The sequence below is a fragment of the Mangifera indica genome, chromosome 17 (assembly GCF_011075055.1).
Source record: "Mangifera indica cultivar Alphonso chromosome 17, CATAS_Mindica_2.1, whole genome shotgun sequence".
NCBI lineage: Eukaryota > Viridiplantae > Streptophyta > Magnoliopsida > Sapindales > Anacardiaceae > Mangifera > Mangifera indica.
This window is the reverse complement of record NC_058153.1, coordinates 12,040,405-12,063,357: the sequence shown is the minus strand read 5'-3', so window position 1 is coordinate 12,063,357 and position 22,953 is coordinate 12,040,405. Positions and strand designations below refer to the sequence as shown.

The 22,953-nt window shown below is 33.2% G+C and overlaps 2 protein-coding genes and 2 non-coding genes across 10 annotated transcripts; all 4 read left to right on the top strand.

Moving 5' to 3' along the window:
- Window positions 1–1,143: 1,143 nt before the first annotated feature.
- On the top strand, window positions 1,144–9,836 carry LOC123200442 (UPF0057 membrane protein At4g30660-like). 7 transcript variants are annotated; one of them, XM_044615633.1, is made up of 3 exons: window positions 1,144–1,363; window positions 2,150–2,302; window positions 9,526–9,836. In XM_044615633.1, the coding sequence occupies exons 1-2, from the start codon at window positions 1,274–1,276 to the stop codon at window positions 2,288–2,290; spliced, it is 231 nt and encodes a 76-aa protein (XP_044471568.1). In that variant the 5' UTR covers window positions 1,144–1,273; the 3' UTR covers window positions 2,291–2,302; window positions 9,526–9,836. The 7 variants fall into 7 exon arrangements, with proteins under 7 accessions (XP_044471568.1, XP_044471565.1, XP_044471567.1 ...); XM_044615630.1 differs by having other exon boundaries at window positions 9,488–9,836; XM_044615632.1 differs by lacking the exon at window positions 9,526–9,836 and adding an exon at window positions 4,500–4,820.
- Window positions 9,837–10,531: 695 nt separating this feature from the next.
- Window positions 10,532–13,297, top strand: LOC123200441 (F-box protein SKIP1-like). Its single transcript, XM_044615626.1, has 2 exons — window positions 10,532–10,972; window positions 12,460–13,297. Exons 1-2 carry the CDS (start codon window positions 10,620–10,622, stop codon window positions 13,031–13,033), a joined length of 927 nt encoding a protein of 308 aa, XP_044471561.1. The 5' UTR covers window positions 10,532–10,619; the 3' UTR covers window positions 13,034–13,297.
- Window positions 13,298–19,541: 6,244 nt separating this feature from the next.
- Window positions 19,542–19,737, top strand: LOC123201184. The gene has a single exon (XR_006498750.1). It is a non-coding gene; the product is annotated as a U2 spliceosomal RNA (small nuclear RNA).
- Window positions 19,738–20,395: 658 nt separating this feature from the next.
- On the top strand, window positions 20,396–20,511 carry LOC123201211. The gene has a single exon (XR_006498775.1). It is a non-coding gene; the product is annotated as a U5 spliceosomal RNA (small nuclear RNA).
- The last annotated feature ends 2,442 nt before the right edge of the window (window positions 20,512–22,953 follow it).

The following is a 22,953-nucleotide window of genomic DNA, read 5'->3' as shown; positions in this document are numbered from 1 at the left end:
TTATTAATTTTTTTGGGTAAAAATAATTTTATTTTTAATTAATATAACAAATAATATAAAAAATATTTTAGAATAATTATACTTAAGGTATTTAAGTAAAATAATATACTAATATTTTTTTATTACCTCTAACCAAACATAATAATTATTTATACCTATCCATTTTATCAGATATAATAATAATTTATACCCAATAATTTTCAAATTTTTTATTAATTTTAGTAATAAAATATTATCCAAACTAAACGTCTCCTAATAGTTTTCTTGGGCATTTGGTTCATATATATCTTTATATATATAAAAGTAATACCATATGTATGAACAATATCAAACAATTATATATTATTATATAATTAGATAGTTTTAAATTAGAGACAAAATAATATTTAATTAAATAATAACATGTTATTATTTGTATATTAAATTGTATATATTTTTTATATACATAATTTTATTATATTTTTAATATTGACATTTTTGTTTGGTAATGAAAGATAGCAATATTTTATTACAATATTGATGTAATAAGCAGCATAGAGAGGAGTTGATAATCCGCTCCACTTAGGTATAAAACATCGTAAAAATAATTTTAATTTTATTTACAATTTTATCTTATTTATTATATTTTAGAAAAAAATATTTACATTTTAAATTAAAATGACAGGTAAGATTATTGATAATAAGATAATAATTTTTAAAAAATAATTTAATTAATTAATTTTATAATTTATCAACATAACAAAATCTTTATATATTATTAAGGTAGAAAATATTTCAAAAAAAAAGCGACACAACTATTTAATATGTTAGTTTATTTAAAAACAATATTAATTTATATTTAATAATTTTAAAGATATTTAAATAAATTAATATTTTATATTATTTTTATTAAATAAAATAATTATTTATTTATATATAATTAAATAAAATATAAAAATAATAATAATTTATATCTAATAAAATATTATTTAATCGAACAATTATCTTTTTTTTTTTCTTAATGAGAAGTAATAATTTATTACCATTTTAAGTCAAAAAGCAAAGTACTCTCTGTCTATAAATTTATGTGGAGTCGGATGGCCATCAAACGACGTCGTATGGCTCCACATCAGCCCCACGATATCTCGATCAGTTTCACACGGAAGTTGACTCGACCATTCAACCTCAAGCACAATTAAAGATCAGGTCTTGGTTGTTCGCTTCTCCATTAAGGCTTCGCCTTTTCACTATTTGATTTCATCATCATCATCATCAACAAAACAATTAAAAAAAAATGCCTTCTCGCTGTGAGATTTTCTGTGAGATTTTGATCGCAATTTTGCTTCCTCCTTTGGGAGTATGCCTTCGCCATGGCTGTTGCACTGTACGGACTTCTCTTCTCTATCCCTATGTATTGCTTTTATTTTGTAATTATGTCTTTTCATGTTTAGGATTTTCTGTTTGTTTCCTGGGTAAGTAAGATAAGAAACAAAAGCAGCATAATGGAGATCTTGAGGGAGAAAAGGAATTGATTTCTTCGCTGCCAAACGGAGCTAGACTTGTTCTTATGTTTTGATATGAGCTTAACGCTCTGTTTTCTGACTTAATCTATTAAGTTTTATTATTATTATTATTATTATTATCATTCTTCTTCTTCTTCTTATTCTCCTTCTCTGTTTGGTTGCCTTTGCCATGGTTATTGCGTTATATGGACTCCACCTATATCTTGCGCTTTCGTTTTTAGCGTCTTAAAATGTTTTTTTTTATTTCTGTTTGGTTACCGAGAAAAACAATGAAAAAAGAGCTTTCGCCAAAAAATAAAAACAAATATAGCGAAACGGAAAATACGAGGTAAATACGAAATACTTTCTCCGATCCAAATGCGGCTTGATTTGTTCTTAAGTTTTCTTGTGAACTAAGCACAGCTGATCTACTTTCCCTCATAATCTGTATTTGTGTTGTAATATTCTCTGTTTGGTTGCATAAACATTATAAATATTTTATTCTTTTCTGTTTAGTTGGCTGGATTTAAAAGGAGCTCAATTGTCTTCATATATTTTTCTGATTATTTGTTTGTTTACCGAGAAATTCCTAGAACTCGTTTAACTAAAGTGGAGATTATATTTTGAGATTCAAATTCAATCTTATGTCTGACTTTAACATTTTGCAGGTTGAGTTCTGCATTTGCTTGCTGCTAACGATTCTTGGATATGTTCCTGGTATAATCTATGCTCTGTATGCCATTGTGTTTGTGGATCGTGATGAGTACTTTGATGAATACAGGCGTCCCCTTTACTATCGCGAGCCATAGTGCTTCTTTGGGGTATTTTCCTTTGTGTCTTTCCTCGTCCACCTGCTTTGTAATGTCATAAATTTAAACTCTTTGCTTTGTATTGATTTGATGTAAGATGTTTAAAGCTTTCGCTTATTCAATATTGATAATGGATGGTAAAGTTCAAATTTGTCTATTGCTGAAATTGGTTTTGATTTTCTTTAGCATTACAGAGTTGATTGGCAGAAGTTTATTAGTTGTGCTGTGTGCTAACAGTCTTGACTTTTTAATCTTAAAACTAAGAAATTATGTCCTGCAACAGAAATTATTTGGATCTGTTTTGACTTGGTAAATGATGGATTTAAATGACTTGGGTTTGTTGAAATTGATGAACCTATATGATTGCATTAGTTTATGTTAAGATTAGGAAAATAATTATAATTAATAGTATCGATTAAGATAATAATTAGTTAAATAATATTTAATTAGAATAATATTGAAATCTTACATAATGATATTGATTAGAATAATAATTAATTAAGATAATATTATAGGATAATAATTGATATTTGAATTTGAATAATGCTATGATAATGATTAATATTTGAATTTGAGCATTATCCTAATTTCCTGATGCTAATATTCAAATTCATATATCAATTAGAGATCCTCACTCTTTTAACTTTGACAATTGGAATATTTAAGCGAAGGCATTGCTAGGTTAGGAGGATACACGGGAGACTGTTGTGGAACCACCAGTGTAAACTTTTCTGAATATTTAGAAGGCTGGAAGTAGGAGAACAAAAAAAAAAAATCTCAATATCTATCATATTTTGATGAAGATGGGTTTGAGAAGTGTTGTAAATGTAACCCTTGTCAGAAGAAGGGTTCAAGAGTTTGAATCTTGTATGTGTTATTCATTAGGCATGGCCTACAAATCTTTATTTTCTTGGTTATTTGCATTAGTTACATTTAATATTGGTGATAAAATATGAATAAATTGAATTTTTGGTCTATTGATAATAAATAGGATACACCTATATCTATATTGTTACAATAAACTATAATTGTAAATACAATAAACTATTTTTCTATTTTGTAGATCCTAATTCTAACATAGTTTTAATTATAATGTTAATATGATTTGTACACTTCATATACAACTTAACTCCTTCTCTCAAACTGGAGCATATGGATCATATGCACCAAACTTACTGCAAATAAAACCAATACGAGGACCCTTGAGAGATTTAGTAAGATTATCTGCTAGGCTGTCGTTTGGTCTGATGTGACTAGTAGTAATGCAACTAGACTGAATTTTTTCTCAATTTAAATGACAATTAATTTCTATATGCTTAGTCTTTTTTGTAAAACACTAGGTTGGAGACAATATGAAAGACAGATTAATTATCATAGAATAACTTCATCTGTGATACTTTTGTGAATTTCAACTCTTGGATTAGTTGCTTCAACCAAATAAACTCACAAGTTGCCAAGACCATTGCACGATATTCTTTCTTTACACTTAATTTGGCATCAACATTTTGTTTTTTACTTTTTTAAGATACTAGGTTTCCTCTAACAAGAACACAAAAACCCTAAGTGGAGCATCTATCAGATGGAACGTATGCCCAATTAGTATCAGAATATCCAACAATTTGTGTATGACCCTTGTTTTCATATAACAAACCTTTGTCTGGTGCACCCTTGATATACCTCAAAATTCTAAAAATTGCATCCTAATGACTATCACATGGAGACTGTAAAAATTGACTAACAACACTAACAGAGAAGGAGATGTCAGACCGTGTGATGGTGAGGTAATTAAGTTTATCAACTTGTCTTTGGTATCTTTTAGGGTTTGCAAGAGGCTTCTTTGTCTTGGTAAGGGCTTAGAATTAGGATCCATAGAAGAGTCTATTGGTTTGCAATTTGACATCTCTGTTTCTTTTAGAATAACTAATACATATTTTTTTTGTGAGATAACAGTACCTGAATTGGATTGAACAACCTCTATACCAATGAAATACCTCAATAATGTCAAGTCTTTGGTTTGAAAATGGTTGAACAAGTGTTTCTTTAACTGTGCAATCCTCTCTTGATCACTTTTTGTAATGACAATAACATCGACATAGTGTTAGGACTCTTGTATATTTCTCTCATAGGAAAGAAGGGAAGAAAAGAAATAGAACAAGTGGCAACAGGAGATTGGAGCAAGTAGAATAGTTAACAATTATTTTATTGCAAGGCCAATTTGGAGAAAAGAGCAAACGTGGCAGAGACTTGGCGGCAAAGTGGTTGGCAACAGAGGAAAAAGGACAAAAGGCAGCTGCTGGACCAGGAAAAAGTATGGATTGCAAAACAGAAGGAATGTAGGGAGAGTGCAGGCCTCTCGGAAGCCTGAAGTGAGTAGTGAACTTATGTACTTGCTGTGTAATTGCTGTTTGTTCTTGTTTTTGCTTTTGGATTGTAATCTCTTGATTGAAGAGTGGGAATCACATGTAATGTGCCGACTTTTGTAATTCTTTTGAAAGTGAATGAATATTTTCCAGGGAATTATTCTGTCCCATTTGTATTCTTATTTAGTGCATTCTTATTGTGGGTTGAGTTGTGGAGTTAGGGAACTGGAAACATATGGCTAGGTGATTGGCGTGGAAGGGTGGAACAGTTGCTGGAGGAGTCTTGACTCAGGTACCTATCACATAGACAACTAGATAGATGTATTTCCTTGGTGATATATGTCTATAAAAAACAGAATGATCAGCCTCACATTGAATCATACCAAACTCTTGTATGATTGTACTAAAGCACCCAAACTAGATATGAGGAGACTGTTTCAATCCATACGGAGAGTGATGAAATTTACATATTAAGCTAGACTCCCCTTGAGCAACAAAGCTAGACAGGTACTCCTTATAGATTGCTTCTTGAAGCTCACCATGAAGAAATACATTTTTAATGTCCAGTTGGTACAAAGACCATTGTCTGATGGCAGCCATAGATAAAAGCAACCGAATGGAAAACATTTTAGCCACGGGGGAAAAACTAATATAATAATCCAACTTATAAGTCTGTGTGTACTCTTTTGCCACCAAATGTGCATTTAATTAATCAACCTGATCATTAGAACCAACCTTGACTGTATAAACCCAGCAACAACTAACAATCGATTTACCTGGAGACAACAAAACTAATTCCCTAGTATTATTATACAAAGCAGTTATTTCTTCAACCATTGTTTGATGCCACTTGGGACTAGATAGTACCTCATGAATATTGGAAGGAATAGAAACATAAGAAATTGTAGACACAAAAACATAATATGTGGAGATAATCAATAATAACTGAGGAAATTATAAATTAGATGAGGGTTGCGAGTAGACTACATACCTTTATGAATGACAATGGGAAACTGATTATCATGACACAAGACTGCAACATGCGAGGAATCTGGAGCAAGAAGTGCATCACCAAGAGTCTCAGGAACAATGTTAGTACCTTTTAGAGGAACATGAGCATTATCTACATAAGGAGGATCTTTTACAGGAGAAGGAGACTATAGGATAGATACAAACTCAAGAAGAGGAGCAAGGTAAGGGATAGGAAGGATCTCGGTTATAGAGTCCTCTCCTCGTGGAGATGAAGAAGGGAAGAAGGGAAGAAGGGAGAAGATTAAGAAAAATGTAACTTTAACAGATATGAAGAATCGATGTGTGACTAGAGAATAACACTTATACCCTTTTTGAAGACGTTAATATCCTAGGAAAATACACTCGATAGACTCAATAGTTAGTTTATCTTGATTAGGGGAATAAATATAGACAAAGTACATGTAACCAAAGACGTGGGGAAAAGAGTATAACCGCTGATCAAGGAACAAAATAGAATAAAGTACCTTGTTTGGTAGGATTGAAGAAGACATTCGATTAATCAAGAAACAAGTAGTCAACACATCGTCCGCCCAAAACTAGAAGGAACCTGATTATGTAAAAGTAAGGTGCGGACAGTTTCAATGAAATGTCTATTCTTACGCTCAACAACTTTATTTTGTTGTGAGGTGTAAGTACAAGAGGATTGATGAAAGATTGCTCGGGAAGTCATGAATTTCGTAAAAGGAGCAAAAAAATATTCATAAGCATTATCACTTCTCAACACACGAATAACAATGTTAAATTGTGTCTTAATGTCAACACAAAATGATTCAAATATGAAATGTAATTTTAAACAAGATTTCATTAAAAGTAACCAATTGCAACAAGAATTATTATCAATAAATGTGACAAAGTTTTGAAAACCCAAAATAGAAGAGACACGACACAGACCTCACATATTAGAATGGACTAACTCAAACAGGAATGTAGCGCGTCTGTTGACACGGTTTAGGAATAAATTATAGGAATGTTTTCCAAGTTGATAGGATTTACAATTGAAAGACTCTAAATTAAATATACCTGGTACCATTTTTCGACGCTTCAATAAACTGGGATGACTTAAATGATTATGAAGGAGGGTTGGAGACTCAGAGACAATGCATGCTATGGGAGTAGAAGATAAATTAAGATGATAACGGTCTTGTGACTCACGTCTTGCGCTAATCATCTATCCCGTGTCTTGGTCTTGTATAACAACAAACTCATTATCAAAAGTGATAGAACAATTTAATGAGCGTGTAAGTTTATTGACCAACACAAGGTTAAAAGGACAATTGGGAACATAAAGAACAAAGTCTAACGGTAATGAGGGAATTAGATGGGCACGGCCTACTACTTTAGCAGTTATTTTGGATCCATTAGCTAAAGTAACTAATGAAAGAGATGTAGCATTTGTAAAATGAGATAATAAGCGAGGGTTACCAAAAATATAATAAAAAACACATGAATCAAGGAACCAAGGCCCTAGAGGAGAAGACTGAGTAAAACATGCAACTAAATTCCCTGAGTGAGCAATGGAAGCAATAGTTGAGAAAGACTGCTTGTTTGCGACCTGAGATATTCTTCATAATGAACACAAGTAAGAGTCAAGGATGGTTGATTGTGTCTCAATTTAGAGTTAGATCCTTCAAACAACATGGTTGAGTCACAAAGTTACACGAACTTGAGAAAATCAAAATCCGTAGTGACCAAATAGATCTTAAAGATTCTTTGGTTGGCTAGAGAAGACCAAAATCTGAATCAGAAGGAAAAACCAATGAGAAGAGATTTTCCAATGACAACGATGGCAATAGGGAGCAGGGTTTTGCTCACTAGCATTGTCTAAGTTCAATGGTGTCAGCGGTGAGGTGTCGCGTGCCTGGGTGAAGGACATCAGTGATAGAAGCTGCTAAAAGAATGATTGACATGTGTGGCAGAGAACAATGACATGCTTCCGAGGGTTTGCTGGCTATGGAGAGACGATTAAGCTAGTGTGGTTGGATTTTTGATCCGATACTGGAAGGATGATAACCTGTGTTTCGTCGGAAAAAATTAGGGCTTTTAACACACTAGCTCTAATACGATAATAAAATATGAATAAATTGAATTTCTATTATATTGATAATGAGTAAGACATGCCTATATATATTATTACAATAAACTATAATTGAAAATACAATAAACTACTTTCCTATTTTGTAGATCCTAATCGTAATATAGCTTTGATTATAATCCTAATATGATTTGTATGCCTCATACACAACTCAACAATTGGATTCTAGATGTAGGGAATTTTCTTGCTATATAAGTATCTTCAACTTGTCACCATTTCTTTTTATTTTAAGTGAGACTTTTATAACTCTAGTAACATCAGTAAAAATAGACTCCAAGGCTTTCATATGGACAATTCGTTGATACCTCTTAAAGTTGGAAGAAGAACATTTACCTTTTATTCTCATAGTAGGATGCATAAAGCAACTCCCTTACTTCTTTGACAACAGTTGCATTACCCTTATCAAACCTGTCTTGACAAAGGGCATTAAGATCCTTTTTTTGGCTTCCTTGTCTCAGCTTTCAAAGTTATCTTTTGTACTTGTGATAAAACACTTCGATCCATCTTTTCTAATTGGGATAGAGTCACTTGATGATTTTTCCTTAACAAGTTTTCAGCAAACTAAGGATGTCTTCATCTTCTTAATACATTCATCATATTTATTCTGTATATGTTCTCTCTTAACATAAACTAAGCTACAATCACTAGGTGCATCTGAGTCTTTCAGCCCATTATCATTTCAAACTTTGAGGAAGGCTCCTTTTATCTGTACCTCTTAAATTGCAGTGGCTGCTGCTTGCCCATAATGTCTTTATAGATTTCACATCAAGACTTCAGAAAACTATTTCAGTTTGCTTGTGCACAATACCCCAATTTTCATACACTTCTATGCTAAGCAGTAATTTGAGATTACATTAGATTCTGCAGGTGGAATGCATGGTTCAATATCACTCTTTAGAAAGTTTAAAAGTTTAGATTTCTCAAGTTCATCTTGATGGTTAGTTATTCTAATATTATTTACCATCTATTTGACTTATACCTGTAAATCTTACTATGCATTGACTTGTTTTCAATGATTCCAGAAGAAGGTTTTTTCATCCTTTGGTTAATTCCGATTAGTCAAATGTTAATCCTATAATTGCACTATTTCGTTTGTTCATATAAAGTACCTTCTGTTGTAGCAGCAGGATAATCTACCTACTATTATGAGAATAGCACTGCTATGTAAAAAAAAATTTGATCCTAACTTTGGATTTCAATTGATTTTATGTGAAAGTTTGGATCCCCACTTTGTAATTGTTGCTTTACCCCATGAAATCTAGTTGCATGTAGTAAGTATTCTAAGTTCGTTTTTGTTAAAGGTGTTACCGGGACAGTCTGCCAGTCTTTGAAAATTGTGCCATGGTTTTTGTTTGACATTGCTTTGGGTCTGGTAGCATGTTCTGGTCATTAAGATTGTAGGCGAAGTAGCAAGCCACGGTTGCGAAAATCTCAACAATTTCATGACTTCAAGGGCTTCTGGTCATATGTCTAATTTAGATAATTGGTGAAACGACGTTTCACAATCTTTACCTTTTGTTAGTTGCAGAGTACAGTTGAAAATCTGACAGAAGTTAAACTCTTCACTGAGTTGTTAGCCATTAGACTTGCTGTTCTGAGATGGTCAATGAACTGTAGCTAGAATTGCCTTGCTTCAGATTTCTCTCTGTCATATCCAATCTCTTAACTTACTGTATACACCATGAGTCTTCTTATTAGCTGAAATTGGTGCAGGGAAAGTTCTTAGATCTTTGTTGTTGCTTTTGATTCAGACATCTTGACTTACTGTAAAATAGTTAATCAAGGATGTCGAGGACCTTGAACCATTGGATCAGCAAGAATTATGGCACCTGTGATATTTTTCTGGGAAAAAAAATTAGAGAAATATTATTCCTGGGCTCGCCTGGCGAATGCTCAGGCTGCTACATATTAGCTTTAGTTTTAGTGTTTCTATCTCTTTGCTAGACAAATGGTTGTTTAGTTCAAATAAATCGTGTTCAAACTAAAATATTTTTAGTTCGGTTTGATATCATTGTCTTGCCACTACTGTCAAATTGGAGCTTATTACATTGTTTCTTCTTCATTTCCGGTGATTCATTCTTTTTCTTCTTCATATCTAATGATTTTAATTTTTTTTTGTCTATTATGTTACTGTTTACCAATTGAGCAAGTTGAGTTTGATCTTAAAATAGTAATTTTGAATTCAATGCCCAAATTACTATGACCAAAGCCACTTATTGGTGCTTGACTATGATCAAAGCCACCTGAAATTAGTATTTTTTCTTTAAAAATTTTTTTTTTCCCAATGTTGCGGCAAATTGAATTTGATATTCAATTACTCATTTTAAATTTGATTCAAGCTCAATCTGACAGTTGTTTTGCCTTACCAAGGTTGAAGCCAATCTCAAGTTAGTTGTTTAAGAGTATAATAGAATTATATATATCTATTTTAAATATATAAATAATAATATATTATATTTATTTGTATATTTAAAATAAATATATTTAGTAGATAAATACAAGAAAAGAAAGCAAAAAATGGAAATTTGATTTTGCATAAATTTTTTTAAATAATATTTAAATAGTGTTGAATGTATAAATAATGATATATTATTATGTGATTAAGTAATTAAAAATTAAATATAAAATAATATTAAATTATATAATAATATATTATTATTTATAATCGTGGATAACGTTTTCATTCAGCTATGTCCGACGGTATTGTTTATCTTCCAAAATCGGTGGGAAAATTAAATAATGAAAGATTTAGCAGGAGGCAACACGTGCAGCCAAGTGGCAATAATGTGATGCATCCTTCATCATATAAATTAATTTTTCATGCATCATACAAAGAGGAAAAAAAATGGGCGACAAAGAAGAAGAGGGAAAGTCGGCCACGGGTTCCAACTGGGCCGATTTGACTTACGTGTGCCTGTTAAACATTCTCTCACGACTCACTCTGTCCCAGCGATGGACCGGCCCCATGTTCGTATGCAAGTCGTGGTTCTCCGCCTGCAAGGACCCGGTTCTCCACTCGGTGTTCGATCTCGAGACCCATTTCCATTCACTCCCCGAGTTGCCTCGCTGGTGGACCCCCGAGTTCGAGAGGCGAATCGACTCCATGCTTCGATCTGTCATCGAATGGAGTGATGGTTCCCTTGTTGAAATAAAAACCAGACACTGCTCTGATCGCGCCGTCAGTTTCGCCGCCGAAAGGTACACGTATTTGATCAAAAATTTCAAATAAAAATCTATTTTTTTTTCTTAATATTCGTAAATTCGATTATTACTGAATCAATAAAATTTGTGGCAAATGATTTTATTGTATTTTTCTAAAGGTTTTTAAAACTATTTTTTAGAATTAAAAAGTATTGTATTTGAATCAGCTGGTATTGTTACTGGGATGAATCTTGTTTACTGTGGTAATTAATGAAAGATAGATAAAATAATAACGGCAAGCATTTGAAGTAGAATCCCAAATTTTATTAATTTTCTAATTTTTTATCATGTTTTATCTTTGTTGGTAGTGATGTGTAAATGTTCTTTGTACTTAGAGTGATAATCACTTGGGAATCGTTTGCAAATGCAGATTGAGAATTCTGGATATGAATTGAGATATGTAGCATTACTGGAAATTTGGTATAAGATAACATAATTATTCATGATAGTAACCTTGTTTATAATGTGGATACAATTAGGGCATTGCATTGATAGGATATTTTAGTAACATGTAATGATGTTTTGGTAATACAGATCAATGTTTAAATTACTAGCCCTGTCTGGTTTTCTGGTGTGACCAAAGATGATTTGACCAAGAAAACAACATTGTTTAAACAAAAAATTATTTATAATATACCCTAAATGAACTTGAGGTCTGATGGTGTTGCCCGTGCCTAACAAATGTTGAGTCTCAATATTTGCAAAAAATATGCTAACATGAAGGAGGCCTAGGACTGCAGTAAAACCAGTGGTTTAGCTGTGAATCGGAGTGGTTAACCCGGTTGAATGGCAGTTTGAAGTGGTTCAATGATTAAGCCATTAGATCGCTCACTTGAATCATATTGACATCAGGTTTCAGTCAAATTGGATGGACTGATCGGTCCAATCCAGTTATCATAACCATGATATGATATAGATATTGTGGTAACTGTAGATAGTGTAATCGATAATGGTAAGATATTGAGTGTTATTGTACTTGTCTTGCTAAAATATCATTATTCTATCAAAACATCTTACATGGTATTAGAATATTGGTGACATTAACAGTGCTAGAATGGCAAGGCCTATACTTGATTGACTTGTTATACTTGTATCATTGAGTAATATGTTTATTACATTTAATGGTAGATAGTCATGAGATTGAAATTTTAAAATAAAGTAATTTTACTGCAAATGTTGTTATTCTTGATTGTTAACTTTAATGGCGTTCATTAACTTTACTTGCTTGGATCATAGAATGATCCTTAAAATTTTCCACCCTTATCATTTTTTGGGGTTTTTATCTTTAGCTATCATCATTGATTTTTGTTCAACAATTTTAGTTAACATCGTTTAGACTCTCTTTTAAATTTTTGAACATGGTGAACTTCTAAATCAGTGGATCTATTTGATTGTAACAATGCTGCCAATTACGTTATGTTTTGTAGTTTTGTTAGTCATGGTTAACAATTTTAAGTTGTAATTTTCCGTCATTGAATTTTCAGGTGCCCAAACCTTGAGGTTCTTTCTATTAAGAGCTGTCCCAATGTAACTGATGATTCTGTGACTAGGATAGCATTTCGGTGTTCCAAGCTTAGGGAGCTTGACATTAGCTATTGCTATGAAATATCTCATGAATCTCTGGTAGTCATCGGGAGAAATTGCCCGAATCTTAAAGTTCTCAAGCGAAACCTTATGAATGGGTTACATGCTTCCCAACATGTGGAAATTGTCCCCAATGAGTATTTAAATGCTTGTCCTCAAGATGGAGACAAGGAAGCTTCTGCCATTGCTAAATTTATGCCTAATCTTGAGCACCTCGAACTTCGGTTCTCCAATTTATCAGCTAGAGGCCTTGGCTTAATTTGTGAAGGGTGTTTGAATCTTGAGTGTTTGGATTTATCTGGGTGCACAAATTTCACCGGCCGGGATATTGTTAATATCACATCCAATTTGAAGAATTTGAAGCAGATTATAAAGCCAAATTTCTACATTCCCAGGTCAGTCTTTCACACAGAGAGGTATGGTCATTGGCAGTTGTATGATGAGCGATTCCAAACTGATATTTTCCGAATTTGATTGGACATATCTCCTGGAAAAAAAAGAAAAGAAAACTTCTAGCATATACTGTTAGACAGAACTCTTGACAAGAGGGTTCTTAATTTCTCAAATATATAGTGCAAATAATGCAACTCCGGGGTGAGCTGCTATCGTATTTGATTTATGCAGTATCATATGTTGTGTTACGCTTCTGTACTGAATTTCAATTTGATATTTGATTGTATGCTGTATTGCAAGATATGTAATTCTCGGATATCTTGTGAAATGTACCTCATTGTTTAAGTTTCGGATTCGCCATGGACTTGGTATCTCAGGTTCTTCTTATGGATAGAATTCATCAATAGGAAATGAAGTCCACCTTTCCATGGATGGATTTATATCTTGTGAAATATATATATATATATCTCTATTTGTTGTTTGCATTCATTAAGAGTCACTTAGTAAATATTGATGGCACCGGCCTACAGAGAGGTGCCCTATGTCACTGCTGCAGGCAGATGCGGGAGGGTATTGAATTCATCAAGACCCTTGTGGCATGCTAGTGTAGGTGGATTTGAGCCCAATTGACTTAAGTTTGATTGTTAGTTCAGTTTGAACGAGTTTTAAACCAGCTCGGCTTAACAAACTCAAGCTAAGGATTTTGTATTGTTGAGTTCAAGATTGAGCTTGAAGATTGTTCAATCAGTCAAATTTGCCAGCGTAAAAAAGTTTAATTCGAATTGGATAAAACAACATAATTTGATTATTATGTATCAGAATGATGTTATTTTGGTTGATTTTGACTTGACAATAGCACCAAGTCGAGTTGGGTTCGGTATTAGTAGTCAAACTTGAGTGTAACTTTTTTCAAGTTGAGTTACGCTAGCCTTACCTTAAGGTTGGCTTTTTTAAGTCAAGTTAAACTCAAGTTGGCCTAAAGCTTAGCTCCATTTGCCTTGAATCCACCTCTACATTCTTTTTTTTTTTGGTTGCTATCTTATATGAAGGTGGTTTGGCAAAATAGTCATGAATAGTCATCTACAGAATTTAGTGTCAAAGCACTTCTGGACAATGTTTTTAGAAAACGGACTTTGACTCGGTCAAAAAGTAATTTGCTGGTCGATTGGTCCGACTACTTGGTGGATTGGTGATATCAAAATAATGTAATTACAATTACAAAACAGATTTAGTCGTATTGATATTTGCAGGTGTTATGTTGCTGTTAGAGTTACAATTGAATTGGTTTGATTTAACGATTGAATTGTAACCTTACTTGTGTGTTGGTTAATTTAGTTATTTTATAATTTAGTTGTTTTTTATGATAAAACTTCAATGTGAAATCAATACGAAAGTATTGACAATATGCTATGATAATCTGCTACGTTTAAGCAAAATTGATAGCAATTGGATAATATTTTCTTGCCATCAAGAGTTTTTTTCTACTTTTAATTCTTTTTGGCCAGGAAAATATTTTGATTTTACTCTTATTTAGTCAAAGTCAACATGAATCATGTTTCTTTGTAAGATTAACTTGATCGCTCTGTCCATGACCACCATTAGTATAAGTGGCTTTGATTTCGGTTAGTTCAGATCGAATCTATGATAGTTTGAATGACATGATTTTGAGTTAGAATTTTAACTTGATAGTTCAAATTATTCATTTATCTGATGATATTATTTATCTTTTGAGTGACACAGTTTATATTTTTTATAATATTATTTATCTCATTAGTATTATCCTTTTAGTGATATTTTGTACCAGTTTAAATAATTTTGACTTTAACCAATAAATTTGATCTAAGTTAGAGTTTGTCTCAAACTTAGTTCAGACTCGATATAATCCATCTTTATCCTTTAATATCCAACCGGTAGTATATGGGTTATTTTTATTATTATTATTTTTATAATGCATATTGTTCTCTTCAACGACAAGAAAATTGGTGCTAAGACAACTACCGCACTATCCCATTAGGTTTTAATTGTGGGTTGATTCAATCTAAGCTGGATTTGTGACCGAATTAGGTTTGGATTAAAGTTATAATTCTTCACTCAAACTCAAATTTGAATTCAAATTTGTTTAAGCTGGTACATAATATCATTAAAGTGTTGTTGGTTAAATAAACAATATTCTCTGATAGCCGAAGGATATCACCATTCATCAACAAGATAAATATTATTGAACAAATTAGTTGATCTTGAGTTGGAACTTTAGCTTGAAATTGACTCATTCAAACTAAACTATAGATTTGATAAAGCCAGCTCGGACACCCCTAGTTTTAATCCATCAATTTCTTTATCAGAATTGAAGGTGGAGTACAAGATTTATATTAATCATAAGTCTTTTCGACACTGAAATAATTGCATAATTAAGGAACTAACAAACCCAGAAAAAAGAGAGGAAGCGAAGACAGAGCCGAAATGAACAGAAGATGGTTGATTCGTTCTATAAGCTGAGCCTGAAGAAGTCCTGCCGTGAGCACGAGTTGCGCTTCCTGTTCCAAACCCTCTACCCCTTGAACCCTTTTGGTTTCTCATGAACATTTTCAGCTTCTGGGGCTGAACAAAGCTCAGAAACCTTACCTCTGCATGCACTTCAACTCCGCTGTTTGGAACCGAAGTCACAGCCGGCTGAACCTGAGCTGAGCTTGGAAGAGGAAAAGAGAAGAGCCAGATAAGAGAAATAAGAAAGAAAGCAAGAACAGAAGTGATCTTAGACATGATATATATATATAGTTGTGGATTTATAATAATTATAAGGAGGTAAGAAGAGAGTGTAAATTAAAGCTATGGAAGATATATGGATGTGTAGTTACTTGCAGAAATTTGCAAAAAGGATTATGATTTTGTGAAAGTGAATTGACTTGAAACAGGGAGTGTTAATCTTATAGAGTGAGGATGGAAGACAGGAGGTGGGCAATCAGGAAGAAAGAGACCTGCAGCTGTCACCACTAATTTATTGACACAAATTGGAGCACTAATTAGCGGCCAAGATTTAATCAATGTTTCAGACTTGAACTGGGCATTGATGGTGTCAAAGGGTCAGTCTAGATTGATTAGCATCTGCATTGATGAGAGATAAAGTAAATAATGAAACAATATTGAATGAAATAGAATTGTGGTGTGATAGTATGCGGTGTATATTCTTTATCATATGAACTTGTAAGTTTTAACAAGGCCAAACAACTATTTCCCACCCAAGGTATGCTATAATGACAAGTTTCCACCTTTTAACTATAGAAACATCAAATACCCACCTATAGCCGGTTAAATTTAACAGAACCCTAACGCCTGAAAATTTTATCTCTTTTTACCCCCCTAAATTTTAAAAACTAAAATTTTTCTTCGGCCTAAGTTTTAAAAAATGGCAGTTTCACCCTAGGGTTTGGTTTTGAAATCTCCGGCGACCTTTCCGGCTCCATTACCAATGGCCTGTCCCTCCCGAGACATCCTCTCCTTTCGGCGATCTCTTTCCTCCCATTTGGAGGGTCGATCGACGTCGGAGACGTCTTGGGAGATGAAGAACTTCTCCGACGAAGTTCTTCGTCTCCCAAGGCGTCTTCAAAGCCGATCGACCCTCCAAATGGGAGGAAAGAGACCGTCGGAAGGAGAGGATGCTTCGGGAGGGAGAGGCCGTCGGCAATGGAGCCGGAGAGGTCGCCAGAGATTTTAAAACCAAACCCTAGGGTGAAACTGTCATTTTTTAAAACTTAGGCTGGGGGAAAATTTTAGTTTTCAAAGTTTAGGGGGGTAAAAATAGATTATATTTTAGTTTATTTTTTAATATTCTAGAGAAAATAATAATTTTACCCTTACTACCGTTATTTTTAACCGGCTATGGGTAGGTATTTAGTGTTTCCATAGTTAAAGGGTGAAAACTTGTCATTACAGCATACCTTGGGTGGGCAATAGTTGTTTGGCCTTTTAACAATTACAAAGTTTTTAACTCTTCAAGGCCAAATAACTATTTCCCACCAAAACTTTGATGAGTCAACATTTTTATCCTTTTTGTTTGAAAAGTTTAATTTCCGACCCATCACCATTTTTAATAAATTCAATTTTATTTTTCCAAAATTAACTATTTTGCCCCATTTTTAATAAACATTCTTACCTGTCAACACCAATGCAATCTCCCCTTCTCACGTCTCTTTTTCACCACCAACACATGCTTATCACTCTCCAACAACACATTCTCACCATAGACTAGTAGCCAGTGGAGCTCCGATATAGTAAAGCTCGTGAAATCTTTGGTGTTAAAGCTCTGACACCACATCAATGAATACATCATTTTCCTTTCTAGTTGTTGAAACAACATAAAAGAAAATTGATGAATACCCACAATTAGCTACATACTAGTGGCTCAATATTCTTCGACAAATAGCAAGATTAGTTATCGTTAAAGCTTAATGAAAACAACATTTCATAGTGGCTTTGCTTCATCCTTCAGCCATCAATATATCCACGTTCTCACAACCGAAACAACCAATTCTGCTATATAAACCACCACCAATTTCAAAATTAAGGTCATCAAAAGGATTCTCTCGTCATCCCTCCAATGTCACCATTGACCTATCTCCGAACAACCCATCTCCCTTTCAACCAAAACTCGGTTGTCTCTTCACCAAACCTAGAGAGGTTTTTGCCTCATGTAAAGAATAGGCATATTGTGTTTATTGGATTTGTAATTTGAGACTTGAATAAAATGAATATAAAATTAAGTGGTAACATTAATTTTATACAAAAATTTTATAATAAAATGCTGTATTCAGCTGTGTTGAATATGTCGAATCCCAGTCCTACCAAATAGAAATTTAGAGCCTCAGTCCTTTACCAAAATGTGTCTACATAAAAATGAGAACCCAAGTATCAAAACAACAAAACTATACATACTAAGCATGAATACAAACACGAGTATAAATATCAACATATCATTATATAATTAGATAATTTTGAATTACAGATAAAATATCACTTAACGTATGATGATATATTAATGTTTGTACCCGTTTTTATACTCATTATAGTACAAGTAATATTACTCGTTTCAAAAACTAATCTTATACTTTATTTGTTAAGCCATATTGCATATAGTAGAATAGATCTATGTACAATCTTTAAAAGGGTAAAAACTAAAACTTCTTATTTTTAATTATTTCAAGTAGTTAGGGTTGTAATCAAGTTGAGTAGAGCTGATATATTGTTTAGTCTGAGCTTAGCTCAACTAAGTTTATAAAAGGCTCGAACTCAAGCTTAACAAGCTTGAGAGTTGTATATGTAAATTATAAAAGTTGAGGGGTCAGATAAAATTTATTATATAAGAAATAAAAGTTTTGGGAGAGAGTGAATGAAAGGTTAGTTTTTTGGGTATAAGTGTTAGATTTTAAAGTTTCAGAAGTTTATTGATGTTATACTTGAGTCATACGAGCTTGAGCTCAACCTAGGCATAACCAAGTTAAGATCGACTTGACATGAGCCAATCCGCAAGTAGCTCCCGAATAGTTCTACTTGTTTATAACCCTAATTTCAAAGCACTATCTAAAAATGGACAGAAAAAAAAATACATTTTTTATTTTTTGTCTGATAAAAAATGATTATATGTTAGATTAGATCCATAACTTATAATCTTATATCAAAGAATGAAATAAAAAAATATACAAAATAAGGCATGTTTGTCGCATAGAAGAAAAGTCAAGCCATCAAGAAATAATAAGTTATTCTTCTACTACTAAGTGGGAGTGGCAATTTTGATCTGATTATCATAATCTTAACCCATGACAAGGAGTTGGGTATATCATTGGTCCGGTAAGGTTACAGGAATTCCATTCTTGCTGATTGTAAATTTGGCCACATCTAATGATTTAAAGCAATTCTACAAAATTAGCCAAAGTGAGATAAGATGAAAAGGAGTATATTTGATTTGAGTTAAATTGAGCCTAGGGTTGGCTTGAACTCGGATTGAATCTATAATAATTCACTCGAGTTTGAGTTGGTGTATTGTATTATTAAAAAGTTTTTGATGAAGTAAATAGTATTGTTAAAGAGGTGAATATAATAATCCGAATTTAACTATCGAGATGGAATCCAATTAAAGGTTAGCTTGTTTCGAGATGTATGATAGATTCGAGTAGGGTTAACTAGGATCAGGTCCACCCCATGATGAAATTTTAAGCAATAATATATATATATACACACACATACATACAGAGAAAAAGAGAGAGAGAGAGAGATTTCAGCGACTCTCAATGTGGAAAACACTGTACACATGTGTAATCTTGACTGCATTTCCTCCTTGTTTTCTAACTTAAAAACCAAAGAGATTAATCCTGGTAAATGTTATTTGCTTTTAATTTGTCCTTCTCTCTCAGAAATTCACTCTCAAAAGTCCTGCAAACATATGATTGTCTTTTTGGTCATGCTTGTCAGGCGAACAATGAAACTTAACAAGAGAAGATGAGGCAGAAAAAGTAAAAACTCATCCCACATGGAAAGCGAAGAGAAGAGGCAAAGCGGAATAGAGCTATAAAATAAGAAGTGAGAAGCTTGCAGAAGCATACCTTTCTCGGCCTTTTGGCTAAGATCAAGTGTAGTATCTGTTCTTATCAGTTTAATATCTGATACGTGGGACATTGTCCCACATGATATTAAATTAATTTTTTTAGGGGGAGGATTCGTCACAGCAGCTTGCTGCTGGAATCCTCGAGCGTCGCCCATGCTTTGCACTACTGCAAGGGCCTGGCGCCCCCCTTCCAAATCTAGTTGATTCTTATTATAAATAAACATCTTTGACTAACTAATATCTCTAGTTAAATTTGTTAGGATGACGTGTTTGATAAGTAATTTGTGCAACCTGTGAAATTCAGGAGGCTTGAGCATTTATAGCCAGCGCACATGATGGAATTAAGCTGGTTTTCACATTCCTTTTCTAGATGTGTTGTTCCGCAGCCTGGATTGTGTATATGTTGCAGGCATTTGTGACAGCCCCATTTGGTCAAATATTTATTTGGAGGAGGATTATGTTGAGAAGACAAATCTAGCTAGCTGCTGCTCCATTGTCTTTCTCATATACACAGACGAAGAGCTTAAAAGTGGAATTTTTCGTCGTAGGAATTCACTCTGAGAACAAAATAAAATGCTGGTAATTGATTTTGATTTAAAGCTTTCCTTCTCTATCAGGGATACTGTGTCGGAAATGAATAGTTTTGTTTTTGTTTGGCAGGTGATGAGGCAAAACTGAAAAGCTGTGCAGATTATTGCTCTAAAAGACCTACACCAACAATGAATTATAATATATTACTTGTTTGCAACCGAGCACAGCATTCTGTTTGTCCCACATTGACTGGAAGACAAAGCCCTGAACCTGAAGTTAAGTATATAAAATGCAGTGAGCTTTCAACTTGAATTATGAAGTCCCGTGGTGAGCACAAAGCGAACTATTCTTTCGCCTTTTACTAAAGAATACCGTGTGCTCGCCATTTATGCGGCATACCTCTATTTTTGGAGGGTCCCACTCTCTTGAGTATGGCTCCCTTATCAAATTTAGTTCTTAAGTTTTCTTCAATCAAATAGACTTTTAAGCTGTTTCTGGTTTTGTTTTCGTTAATTATTGGGCTATGTATCATGCTCCCACAGCCGACATTGGCTATCTTATTGTACGCAATAATTATGTATCAAACCGACCAGTTCAATGAGTCCTTCGCGTCCAATCTGGTTTGAGTCAATTCACTCAGTTCAATCATCAACCCTAGCGTGAACATGATCATGCGTGACACCAAGTCAAATTATATTTTTGATTATATATAATCTGAATTTCAAATTTCTTGATTAAATATATAAAATTGTTCTGAAATTTATACAATTGTTAAGAATTAAACTGAGTTCATCTATTAAGAAATATGCATTACATAATTATGTATGATATGAATGTCATTATGATGTTTATTTAAAGTATATTGATCTGATTGAGAAAAACCTGAACTAATCCCTTGATCAAGTTTGGGTGCAAAAGATTGATTGTAATTTGTAAGGGTTCACAAATAAATATAATGACTATTTGTTATATTAATATAAACAAATCAATCAGTACTCAACTAGCATTTGTTTATATTAATGCAATCACATCACTCTAACCGTCCTCTATTGATATTATATATTAACTTAATCGAGTTTGAGCTTTAAATTATGAATTCAATTCAAGTTCGAGTTAGAATTATGCTCATCTCTATTCTAATAGAGTTCACCTTTATATATTTATTAACATCCAACCGTTTGTATTTGAATTATTATTATTATTATTTTTATAATGTATATTATTCTACCCAAACTGTAGAGCAACGGGGGCTAATATAACTACTGCAGTATCTCATTATCAAAGAAGTTCTTTATTATACCTTCTTCAAATGCATTAAATTTAGGTTTTAATTAAGGATGGATTTATTTAAAATGAGCCTCTAACCAACTAAAGCTTTGATCAAAGCTATTCTCAATTCGAGTTCATTCGAAATAATAGATAATATTATCGAAGGATCATAGGTGAGATAAAAAGTATCGTTGGAGGTGTAATATTTGTTTAAAAACTATAAGGGCAGTAGCGTAATTAGAGCTTAAGGATGCATGGGTCATTTCATTTATAAGTGAGGGCAGTTTCGTAAACTTGCTGGGCATGCACCTTTGTTGACCTAAGTATATAAACATAATATTGGCCGACTAAAGCTGTGAGAATAGAGAGAATAGAGAGAAAAGAGAGGCGTGAGCTGCTGTGTTGTTCTTCTTCTCTGTTCTTGTGCGTCTTGTGCGTCTTGTGCGTCTTGTGCGTCTTGGGCTGCTGTGGATGTGTTTGCTCTCTGAGTTCGATGTGCGGTGTCTCTACGGTGAAGTCAGGTGCTCTTTGACTTTGTATTGCCGTGTATTTTGCTTGTATATTGTTTTGATGTACAGTGAGAGATCCGTGTGTTTGTATATTGTAAATCGAACTTGATATTAGTGGATTTGACTAGAGGAACACCTCTGCCTTGGATGTAGGATTTCGTTTACGAGATCTGAACCAAGTAAATCGTGTTATTATATTTTTTTCCTGTTTTCCGCGTTTATATTGTTCGGATCGGATTATCTTTGGGTTCGGAAATATAAATCTATAACAAGTGGTATCAGAGCCACAAAAGATCTTTCCGATCTGTGATCTTGTGACCTATTTTTGTTTCTTTTCCGTTTATATTCGGCTGCTTGTGTATATCTTGAGGCGTGTTTGGTTTTCATGCTTTGCAATATATTTTGGTGAAATATATGTGTTGTGTTTCTTGATATATGTGAATATTTTCGGAAAGATTGTGTTCTTGTTGTGAGTACTATGCTTTCTTGGTACTGCTGTATTTTCTTTTGGTACTTGTAGGATTAAAGAAACTAAAAGAAAAAGAAAAAGAACATAATGGGGTCAACAAGATTGGAAATAGAACAGTTTAATGGAAAAAATGATTTTAATATTTGGAGGAAAAAGATGAGGGTTGTTTTGGTGCATCAAAGGTGTGCAAAGGCCTTGGAAGGTATAGATTCTTTACCTTCTGATATGACAGAATCTCAGAAGGCTGAGGTACTTGAAACTACTTATAGCTTGCTTATTTTACATCTATCTGATAATGTTTTAAGACAAGTTGATGATGTTAGTACTGCTGCAAAATTATGGTTGAAGCTTGAATCTCTTTATATGACTAAATCTTTGACTAATAAAATATATAGGAAAGAGCAACTGTTTGGTTTTAAAATGGATCCAGGAAAGTCTTTAGAAGAAAATTTAGATGAGTTCAATAAAATTACTATTAATTTGGCTAATATAGAAGAGAAAATTTCTGATGAAAATCAAACCATTATTATTTTGAACTCACTGCCTGAAACTTTTAAAGATGTAAAAGCTGCTATCAAATATGGTAGAGAGTCTCTTTTTTTAGAAGATGTCTTAGGGGCTCTTAAGT

What these genes read in the sequence shown, in the direction of transcription:
- LOC123200442 (XM_044615633.1), top strand. Translation starts at nt 1,274, where the DNA reads ATGCCTTCTCGCTGTGAGATTTTCTGTGAGATTTTGATCGCAATTTTG. An exon ending in TTCGCCATGGCTGTTGCACT is followed by an intron (nt 1,364 to 2,149) that starts GTACGGACTTCT and finishes AACATTTTGCAG; the next exon opens with GTTGAGTTCTGCATTTGCTT.
- LOC123200441 (XM_044615626.1), top strand. Translation starts at nt 10,620, where the DNA reads ATGGGCGACAAAGAAGAAGAGGGAAAGTCGGCCACGGGTTCCAACTGG. An exon ending in GTCAGTTTCGCCGCCGAAAG is followed by an intron (nt 10,973 to 12,459) that starts GTACACGTATTT and finishes TTGAATTTTCAG; the next exon opens with GTGCCCAAACCTTGAGGTTC.